At 54.6% G+C, this 10,604-nt stretch overlaps 1 protein-coding gene across 1 annotated transcript; it reads right to left on the reverse strand.

The window, feature by feature from the left end:
* Positions 1–21: 21 nt before the first annotated feature.
* On the reverse strand, positions 22–9,850 carry EPX (eosinophil peroxidase). Its single transcript, XM_032871971.1, has 13 exons — positions 9,675–9,850; positions 9,471–9,564; positions 9,097–9,272; positions 8,822–8,939; positions 8,572–8,701; positions 7,599–7,805; positions 6,150–6,468; positions 5,334–5,494; positions 4,694–4,949; positions 4,091–4,261; positions 1,650–1,887; positions 909–1,121; positions 22–637 (listed from the first exon to the last, which is right to left on the reverse strand). The coding sequence occupies exons 1-12, from the start codon at positions 9,799–9,801 to the stop codon at positions 920–922; spliced, it is 2,199 nt and encodes a 732-aa protein (XP_032727862.1). The 5' UTR covers positions 9,802–9,850; the 3' UTR covers positions 22–637; positions 909–919.
* Positions 9,851–10,604: the final 754 nt, after the last annotated feature.

The raw sequence follows: 10,604 nt of genomic DNA on the forward strand, positions 1-10,604 counted from the left end.
CTGTTTTTCTGCTCAGGTTGCTGGCGTGGCCAGGGTATTCTCCTGAACCTTCCCTTTTCTGCCCTTCCCCACTCAAGAGTGTCTGGAGTCAGCCCACAAGAGAGGCTTAGGGGTTAGTCCCAGTGGGGTCCAGGCAGTGTTCCTCTCAAATGTTTGGAGCAAAGCACGAGGCTGAGGCTGTGCCCTCCCCAGCCTAACGCAGAAACCAGCTCTTGCCCTAAGCAGTCTTTTATTGGTACAAGCGGAGCTCACCACCCGGCCTGCAGGCTTAGCAGAGGGTGGTGGGGCAGCTGGGTCCGGGTGTGCTGTGAGCTGCAGTCATGGCCGGGGGACGGGGACAGGCTGGGAAATAGCAAAAAGGTCAGAGACCAACCAGATGACTCTTCTTGCCTGGGCCTCAAGACCTTCTTGCACCCAGAGCCAATAGACCTAAGACCTACGAGGCTCCCAAGGTGGGCGAGTTCACTGCTGCCGGGAGCCCTGGCTGTCGCCCTGGCTGTCGCTCCCAGCCACAGAGCCAGCCATGAGCCAGAGCCAGCAAAAGCGTCAGCAGGTGCGGTTGCTCCAGGGGAGGAGGCCTCCTCGTGGTCTTCCCCAGGTTCCCTTGTGCCTGTGGCCGGAGGCTTGGGGTGGGCTCCTGTGGAACAGCAGACATGAGCAAGTGAGGAATTTGCTGGAGGTCCAGACACGGGGCTGTCTTAGGGTGCTGACGACTAAGCTAAGGCTTCCCGATTGCCCCCCAAAGTCCTAGGCCTTGGATTAACTCTCTGTCCAGAAGCTAGCATACCGGAAGCCAGCAGGGAAGACCACCCTGCCTCTGGTGACAGGTTTGGTTGTCCCTGCTTGGAAGTCTAAAAGGACTCAGCCATCTGGTCAGGGAAGGATGTTGGAGGAGGGACGCCCCTTACCTGTAGAGGCCTCATGTGCCCCGCCAGGCTGACAGGTTCAGCTTCGGGATGGAGGTGCAGCTCACAAAGCCCCGCGGGTAGGTGTTGGCCCTGAAGATGTCCCTCGAAACGGTGGTGATGCCGGTATTGTCGCACACGATTCGAGACAAGGAAATCTTGCTCAAGGCCTTGCGCTGTTCTGTGGTGAAAACGCCCCGTTTTTCCCACCAGAACCTACCAAGACAAGTCAAGAGATGTAGGTGAAGGTCAGGGAGGAATGAACATAACAAGCACCTGCAGTATTTCCCGAACGTCACATTATTTCACTCGTCTCTCCAGAATTCCCGCAAAAATTTATAAATGAAGAAATTCACAAATGAATTTATAAATGAAGAAACAAGTACAGTGGTCAAGGAAATTGCTCAGTATCAAGGGCGTAGTAATTTAAGCGGCCAGGGCTGGATTTGAACCTGGACTCGGGTCGTAAATGATAAGCTTTATTGGAAGGAAACCAGATTTAGTCCTTTCTGCCTATGTTTTCTGGGACCTCCTGGCCAAACTGCTCAGGCACCATCAGCCTTGCCCAGCCCATGGTCTCTCACTCTGTCCAGGCTCTCCGCAGAGGAGCCTCTTGGCCTCGGACCCTGTGAGCTCAGAAGAAACAAATCCAGAAAGGGCGCTTTCCCCCTTGCTGAGTCTTGACATGCTAGTGCTTTTCTGCCCTGTCTCTGGGGCTGGTCTCTTCAGGGGAGGGTCCCTTACCTGTCCCCATCTCGGGCTCTCCTGAACTGGTTTTCAAAAAGACAAGCCAGAAGAGGCCCCACTCGGGCCCCTGGCAAAAGAGGCTCGGCGATGGCCCCAATCCAGATGTCAATGTTGTCAGGTGTCCCGTACAGATTCAGGAACTTCCTCGCCAAATCCTGGTTTTGCAGCACCCGGCTGAGCTGTGCCAGGTTCCGGGGCTGGGAGAGCCCACAGAAGTGCCTCCAGGCATTGTACCCTGTAGGGAAAGGGGGCGGAGGAAGGTCAGTCTCACCCTGCTGACTTCCCCTTAGCTTCTGCTTCTCCACAGTTTCTCCTGAGAGAGCTCTGGGGTCAGGAAATGTCAGGCAGAGCAAGATCCCTGCTGACAGAAGAGACTGAACCTTCCAAAGATCAAACCACTGCCCTCTAGTTTCCAAAGTGAGTAGACAACCATGCTCTGTGTGCACCAAACTGAGGAGTGTGTCCTAATACAACACCTAATACCCCAGGGCTATTGGGCTCAAGTGCATCACTTAGGTACAAATGAGACAGACGCAGAACATAAAAGACTCTTACTCAGATCTGGAGAAGGAAAGAATGAACAAATACATAGGCGAACAAACGAAGAAATGAAGAGCCTGGTTAAAGTTTACTCAGAAAAGGACCACATGCCGTTTGATTCCATCTACATGAAAGGTCCAGAGCAGGCAACCGTGTAGACATAGAAAGATCAGTGATTGTCAAGGGCTGGGGTGGGGACAGCAGTGACCGTTATTGTAAGGTTTCTTTTGTGAGTGAGGAAAATGTGCTGACATTAGCAATGGTGATCAGTGGGCCGAAGACCTTAACAGATGCCCACCCCGCAAAAAGAGCGATCGATGCACAACTCTAGATATACTGAAGTCATAGAATCGTATACTTCATATGGGGGAATTTTACAATATGCTAATTATATCCCAACAAAGCCATTTGAACATTTTTTTCACTACCAAGACCAGTCTTCTGATTTCTCTGCTATTAGGATCCCACCCAGGACCAAGCCAGAGGATGGGGCGGGGACCATGAAGATAGGAGACAGATTTGCCCTAACCTTGAAGAAACACCTGCCCAATATTGTCCATTGAACTACAACTCACAAACACCATCCTCAGGGTGAGCAAAGGAAGACGATATAATGCTTTACCTCACTAAGCACTGGTCGTGATCATCTTTTAGGGTCCTCACAGCACCTCTGTGAGGCACTTTGTAATCTCCATTGTATCAATGGGTATTTGCCCAGCTTGAGCAACTGTGAGTTTCTTCAGGTTACCCCATCAGTAAGTGAATTTCATACAAGCTCTTCCAATTCTAAATTTGGTGTTGAACTTGGGATGGGATTGGAGGAGACTGTGGGAGCTAGTGTCTGGACAGTTATTTCTGGGACAGCTTGGAGGGCAAGGTGTGGCACCTGGGTAACTGGCAATCTCAGTTCTCCAGCAGGGGGCGCCCACGGCTCTTTAGTGGTGGGGACCCCTCCACCCCCAGCCCCATGTAAGGAGGCAAGAATAGGTTCTTGAGCACCAGCTGTGAGCCTACCAGGTGCTCTGGTAGGTGGAGTGGAGACTGCCCCCATCCCATTACACAGAGCCACAGATGAGCGGAGGCAGATGGGGATTCAGGTAGTAGACAGGAAAGTAGGGGAGGGGGAGAGGGGACAAGATGGTGAACAAAGCCTTCCCCTAACATTATGGCTTGCACAGAAGGAAGGAAGGAGACATTCTGAACCTGATTCAAATTTTACTACTTCCTAGATATGTGGCTTCGAGAGAATGACTAGCTGTCTCTGAACTTATTTCCTCATCCATTAAAACGGCCGTAATAATTGCTTCTCAGGGTCATTGGCAGAACAAAATTATTAATAGCCATGAAAATTCCTGGTAAAGTGCTTAAGTTTTCTTCTTTCCTGGGATACACTTTTCTTCTTTCCTGAGATTTTTGTGTCCTCAGGAAACAGCCAAGGCCGTCTTAAGTTTACTCCACCTGGGTTCCGGCCTCTTGGGCTCTTTGCTTTTCTGCACTTAGAGCCCGGAGCCAGTTCCTATGTCCCCAGAACTAGAATCTTCCTCCTTGGAACTCGCCAGGGTAGCAGGGAACGGGGCACTTCTTCCCTGCCCTTTGACCCTACTGTTTTCTCCACCCAGGATGTCCTAATCTGCTTTGTCCACAAGCAGATCGTGTTTAGGTCGTGGCCGTGCTGTGAACCTACAGCTAGAGGACCTACAGCAGGGGGCGAAGATGTGGCAGGATGGCAAAGGGTGGTCACAGGGACGCTTTCCTTTCCTTTTCCGAGCTCGGCCTTATGTGCTTCTGAACCACAGCGCACGGGGTACATGGTTGCAGCCAGAAAGGATGCCCCAAGGGTCTCCTCTGAAACATGCCCCCACCCCCAGCGGCAGCTCCAGGCTGAGCAGAGCCCTCACCTGGGAGGCCATGGTCCCGGCTGCGCTGCATGTTGAGAGCCGCCAAGTCCAGTCCTATCCTTCGCACCTGCTGAAACAGCCGGTCCCGAAGCTCGTCCACCAATATGGAATCCTGACGGTTCAGCTTGGCAGGGGTGGCCATGAGGCCTCGGATGATGGGGTCGATGCCACCTAGTGTCGGGAAATGTGAGCAGCAAGGACCGGATTGGCCTCTGGGGAGACCCTGGGTCATTAGGAGGCCAAGCTAGCTCAGAGGGGGACAAGTCAGTGGCTTACATTCCGTAATGTTTGTATCAGGAAACAAAGGCCTGGGTAGACTTAAAGGGAGCTGAGGTTGGCAGGGAAAGAATTCACCCCTACTTCTTGAAGAAGGAGCAGAAGACAACCTCCTACCCGGCCCACAAGCCCATCTGACATGAGTCTCCTTCCCTTTGGAAATTCTCTGATCCCTGAGGGGGTAGGAGGCCCAGGCCTGAGGGTCTTGGTGTACCTGCCTTGTACTGCCCTGGGGAGATGGTTAGCAGTGGCCTGAGCAGCAGCCCAGCCTCCTGGCTCTAAGCTTGGCCCCACCCCCATTTCCATCTGCTTTTAAGACCTGGTCACCTTCATGCACGACTCGCCAGCTGGCAAAGAAGCTCGTGCTAAGCGGGACGCGCGAGTTGGGAGCTGAGGCCCGGTACTGGCTGTCCAAGCGGAACATGAAGGGCTGGAGCATGGTGTGGCCGAAGCGGAAGGCCAGGGTGAAGACATTGGCCACACGAGGGTCCACTTTGGAGCAATACCCACGGTAGGGTCCTAGTGTTCTGCTGGCCCGGGCCTTGCCTAGAACCAGGGGCAGAAAGTCTCGGTAGGTGATGATCTACAAGAGAAGGCAGGAGGAACATTACCTTAGCAGCTGTCCACCCCATTCCTTTGCCTTTGGACAAAACTTTCGCTTTCTGAAGGGCCCCTCAGACATACCAATTCTTTATTGCCATCGTGTCAAATGTGGAAATATGCATTTCCCATTGGCCGATGAAGGTCCCAAAGCACAGAGAGCGGGGTGACAAGGACAGTGTCACACAGCAAGTTAGTGGCAGAGCTTGCCACACAGGTCAGACTTCAGGTACACTCCCCATTACCCAGACCCAGCTGATTTGAGGCACAGCCCCAAAGGATGTATTAAGGGAGGTGGGAGCCACTCTACCAAATGGTGTCTCATGCCAGATTGTCTTCTGAGGGTGCTGGGCCCAGGACTCCCTACCTGTACCATGGCGCCCACGATCTTCCGGGCCTCCTGGTACAGCTTGTCTCCCGTCCACTGAGGATTCAGACGCTTTAGCTCCGTAGCCAGCCGGTTGTGCTCCCGCATAAAGAGGGTGTGCATAGCCGCCAGTTTGGGGGTTTCCGATGATCGGGAGTCACCTTGAAAACCCCAAGTTCAGAGTCAACACAACCCTCCCCAGAGAAATGTCTTTCTGCTAAGGCAGACAGAGCTCTGGGGACCAGAAGGAGGTGGTAGCATGTTATGACCTGGGCCAAGTTCCCGGTCCTCACTGGACTTCCATCTCCTCAGCTAGGCAATGGGGCTCCTCACTGACTGCCACCCGCCACCCCACACAACAGGTCAGGATGGGGGAGACAGTGGGGTCTCAGGTCCCAAATTTACTGAAACAGGTTCATGCAAGTGGGAAAGCACAGAGCAGCTGCTGGGCTTGGGCATGATTCTGTTCTACCAGTGACCAGGCCTACAGCTGGTGGAGGGACCCGGATGACCCTAGGAACCTTGACTTTGGGACTGCGAGCCCACCTGTCCGGTGAACTGCAGCCATCAACACACTCTCCACCAAGAGCTAGACCTTTCCCCAGCTGTGGACTTGGGAGCAGACTGCTTTCCCCAGGAGCCCAGGGGAAAGAGAAAGAGGGTTGGGCAGAGCCCATTCCTATAGACAGAGCTTCTCCTGGAGGCCCGGAAGGAAAGCAAACTCCTGGGCTTTACAGTCACTTGCTGGTTTTGAACAAAACTCTTTTGTACCAGGTCTTATTTAACCTCTTCTTCAGGCGACCACCGGGGGCTGACCTGCTAGGAAGCAGGGGATGCGTGCTTCGCGGTTGGTGAGGAGGCAGGGGTCATCGCGAAGGTTGTCGAAGGGCAGCAGGGCCCGGCCGTTGTCGCTGAAGCGGGTGTTGACAGCCAGCAGCCCCAGGAAATTTGTCTGGTTGCGAAGCCGCAGGGCGAGAGAGACCTCGCTGCCATACACCATGCTGGCATCCAAGAAGGAGGTGAGCGAGTTGAGCTGGTTTCGGACTTTGTTCCTGTTTTGGGGGCATGCAGGTGCCGAGCGGAAGAAGGGGATGCAGTCACGCTGGTTCCTGATGCGGGGGTCATTGGGTGGGATCTGAGGTGGAAAAGGAGCCGGTGGCAAGGGGGGCCCTCAAGAGCAAGCTCACTCCTCTGGATTATTCCTCACCTGCTTCAAAACCTTTCTTGAAACTCTCCTCCTCTAGGAAGCCCTCCTTGACTCACCCAGACTCACGCTGCTCAGCAGGTCAATCTGAGCATCCTTAGCGCTTTGTATCAGAGAGTCATGAAAGGATCCTCATTTTACAAATGGGGAAACTGAGGCTCAGAGAAAGGAAGTGACAACTTGTTAGCAGGAGAGGAAGGATTATGACCTAGTTCTCCTGACATTTGGGATTGTGCTACTCTCATTCTATTTAATTCTACAGATATTTCCTAAGCACCCTTCTATGCTGGGTGCTTTGGAAACCAACAAAGGTCAGCACAACCCAGCACAGGTTGCAGGAAGCTGGCGTTCAGTGAAAACAGCTGCACAAGTAGGGAATGTGACTATAAATTGAGGTGCTATTTGCTATGCTTGATCTAAAAGCCAAAAACAAAAGGTGTGCTAGGAAGATATAGGAAGATTCCCCCAAGGAGCTGCTCTTGAACCAGAGCTTGAGGAATGGGTAAGGTTGCCCCATGAATATCACCCTACCTGTTAGGGGTGAATGAATGTGGGAGTGTATGCACGTGTGTCCCCCGCCTCCCTGGGCCCATATCCCCAGAGAGGCTCTGCTCCCTGGAGTCCGGCTTTCCTTCCCCAGTGTTCCACACCATCCTTGCCTCTCAGCCTGAATGATAGCACCCTGCTCACAACAGCACCCCAGGAACTGGTGAGAGCTGCAGGGCCCTTGGACCTCTTCAGGAAGGAGAGAAGGGCAAGAGCTAAGAGTCCCTAAAGGCTCTCAAAAGCAGCAGTCCGGAGGCTTCCCCTGTCGGATCAGACCCATGGGTCAGGGCTAGTCTCCAGTGCTTCCTCCTCTGTGAAACCTGCACTAAACCTGCTGGCAGTTTGCCCCACCCCCATCCTCACCCTCCAAACACACACAGAACCCGGGGGTATGTACAGGGTCCGGCTCCTCACCTTTGTCCGACACTTCAGCACCACAGACAGCTCCTTGAACCGGGAGCTTCCTTAGGCACCCCCCACCCCCCAGCGCTTGGCCTACAGCCCAGCGGAGGTACCTTGATGGGGAAGCAGGGGGGCAGCTGGGCACAGCTCTTCTCGCAGTCCACGCCCGCAGTGAAGGCCACTCTGGCTGGGGACTCAGGGCTGAAGTCCAAGTCGTGGTCAATGAATTGGCCCCACTGCATGAACATAAGAGCCCTGCCTGGGTCGGAGGTCAGCCTTTCGCTGGGAAAGCGCACTATCTGGTTGGAGACAGCTCGGACCTGGTAGGAAGAGAGGTCAGCGTGAGGCATCCCAGGCCAGCTCTGCAGAATCCCCCTGCTGGCGTGAACACGGTCTCTCCTCCTCTCTTGCCCTTCCCTCCCCAGCTGCACTTTGTCCCACCCACTGTGGGGTGCTCATGGCCTCAGTTGTGGCTCCTGAGGATTCCAGGAGTAGAGAAAGGCAGAGGCCGGGTTGACTGGCTGAGACCTGACCAGCTCTTCCAAAGAGGTAAACAGATCGAATGGATAGATCAGTTTATAGACCAATGAGACGACAGAAGTGACTGAGAGATGCATGGACCAGTTGGTAGGTGATGGATAACAAATACAGAAGGAATTGGACAGACAGATGGAAGAAATAATACACAGATGTTGATGGAGGAGTCATATTGACATATGAATAGAAAATTGATAAACTGATAAATATGAAATCATTTCAATCAATAGACATAGAGTAAGACATGCTGCTCTTTTACTTGGATAGATACTTTGATACTAATTCTTTCGGCACTATACTGGCTGGCATTACTAGATCACGTCCTATGTAGATGTTCATACTATGGACCTTATAATTCACACACCAGAGACACGAAGTGGATTCTACTGCCATTTTACAGATGGGGAGACTGAGACTCAGAGGTATGAGTTGCTCAGAGTCAGAGCTGGCCAGTGGCAGAGCCAGGATTCCAGCCGGCTGGGGGCTATACTCTTAATGTTTCGAAGCCTCGGAGTGCCCTCCGGACCCAGACCCTCAGCCCCTACTCACAAGAGGGAGGAGGAAACCATTGCGCCTCCTGTTGGGTGTCCAGCCGAAGGGGAGGGACAGCCTGTCCTCGTACTCAGCTGGCAGCCAGCGGGCCAGGGCCTGGTTGGAGGACCCCAGCAAGGGTCTTCTCCTGCAGCAGAGAGTTGGCTCTAGTTGGCAGGATTTCTGGGCCTGGAGAGCACTCACCGTGGGGTGAGGGGTGGCAGAGGGGAGGGAGGCCTTCTCGGTCAGCTGCGGCCCCCGCACCCACCTGTTGTTGCATCTCCCAGTGATGGTTCTATACTTGTTGCTGCACTTCTCCTCCTGGTCCTGGAGAGCACAGCCACTGGCCTGAGACAGCAGCCGAAGCTGGGGTTCTGTCAGTACATCTGGGGTGGGACAAGGGGGCAGGGTCCTGGCTCCTTCCTGAGCTGGCCTGTTCCATATCTCCCATCCCCGGAGCCTCTTCCCTCCCAATAGTCCAGGCTGTGTACCCTCCTTTCCCAGGCCAGGGCAGGCCCTGGGCCTCAGTGGGGAGCACAGTACCAGTGACGTTGAGGGAACTGGATCCCTGGAGTTGTAACTTCCCCTCCAGCAGCTCCAAGGCCACGTGCATGTAGTCGGCAGCCCGGACCACTGTCCTGGTGGTTGCTAACGGTTGTTTGAAGTAGGACAGGAGGTCCATGGGGCTGGCTAGGCCACTGCGGAGGCGCTCTGTGATGCTGCGGGGGAAGAGCAAGGGCTGGAGAAAGGAAGCAGAGCCCCCAGCAGAGCCCCAGCCCGGGCAGTGTGAACCGACAGGATGGACAGAAGGGAGACTGTCTACCGACATGGCACTGTCCCAAGTACCCAGGGGCAGGGTGATGGTTGACATCACCATGGCTGGAGCTCACCCACTGCACTGACCCTCCCAGACCCACCTCCTCTGAGTCTGATTGTAGGCAGCATCCACCAGCAGCTTGGCCTCTGTTATGCAGTCCCGAAGGACCGAAGTCTCCACGGTCACAGGGGAGGCTGTTCAGAGGAAAGGGGACTCAGTGTCCAGGGGAACCATGGGCTCCCCCCAGACCGGGACACCTCCCCCCTCTGTTGCCCTCCTCCTTGGCTGTCCAAAGGGCTGTTACCTGAGCCAGTGCTCTCACAGGGCAGGGCCAAGGTGAGTGCGGCCAGGACCCCTGCCAGGGCAAGGAACAGCTTCTTCTCTGCAATGAGGCCCCTGGCGACAGCGGGGCAAGGGATCGACACCCGCATCCTGCCCACAGGCAGGCCCCCTGCGCGCCTCTCACCTGGAGGTCTGCAAGCCGACACCTCTCACCTCCTCTTTTCTGAAAGTAGCTAGGAAGGGACTTTTATATCCTGTCTGAGGGTGAGAGAGGGGAAGTCCAGCCTCCTGAGGTGGGGCCCTGGAACTTCCCTCTCATTTTCAGGGGAAGCATGAGACTGAAGCACCCCACCCCCACCCTCCTTACTACTGAGCTCACAGATGTATTTCCCCGAGGCCCAGGGCAGGGCCTGGAACACAGGTGTTGCTCAGTGAGAATTTGCTGGAAGATTGAGGAGCAGCGTGCCTCAGAAGGAGCCTGGGCCTGGACCTGCTACAAGCTAGTCGTATGGCCTTGGGCAAGTCACTTCCCCTCTCCAGCCCACATCCTTAAATGATACTTGGACCTGATGGTTGGAAAGGCTTCTCTAATCCCCCTAACTGGGCAGAAATGGGTCTGCCTTGCTCTTGTATCTCCCTAGAGGCCTCAGCACTAGACCGGGTGTTCAGTAAGTGCTCAATAAATGTTTATTGAATGCACGAATGGTGTCTGATCAGTGATTCTAGCCCTCCCCCTTACTCCCCTTCCCTGCCAGGTCTCTCTAAGATGCAGGAGAGGACCAGGCAATGGTGGAGGCAGGGCTGAGCCATGAAAACTAAGGTACTGCATCAGGGGCCCCCCGTGGGACGCGGTGAGCTGTCACAGGGAAAGTGCCAGCAGAGCGAAGGTAGCGGGACTCCATGCAGGCAGAGGGCGGTCCAGGGCTCCACGCTGCTGCCCAGGTTTCCTCAG

The sequence above is a fragment of the Lontra canadensis genome, unplaced genomic scaffold (assembly GCF_010015895.1).
Source record: "Lontra canadensis isolate GAN:19392208 unplaced genomic scaffold, GSC_riverotter_1.0 scaffold43, whole genome shotgun sequence".
Classification (NCBI taxonomy): Eukaryota; Metazoa; Chordata; class Mammalia; order Carnivora; family Mustelidae; genus Lontra; species Lontra canadensis.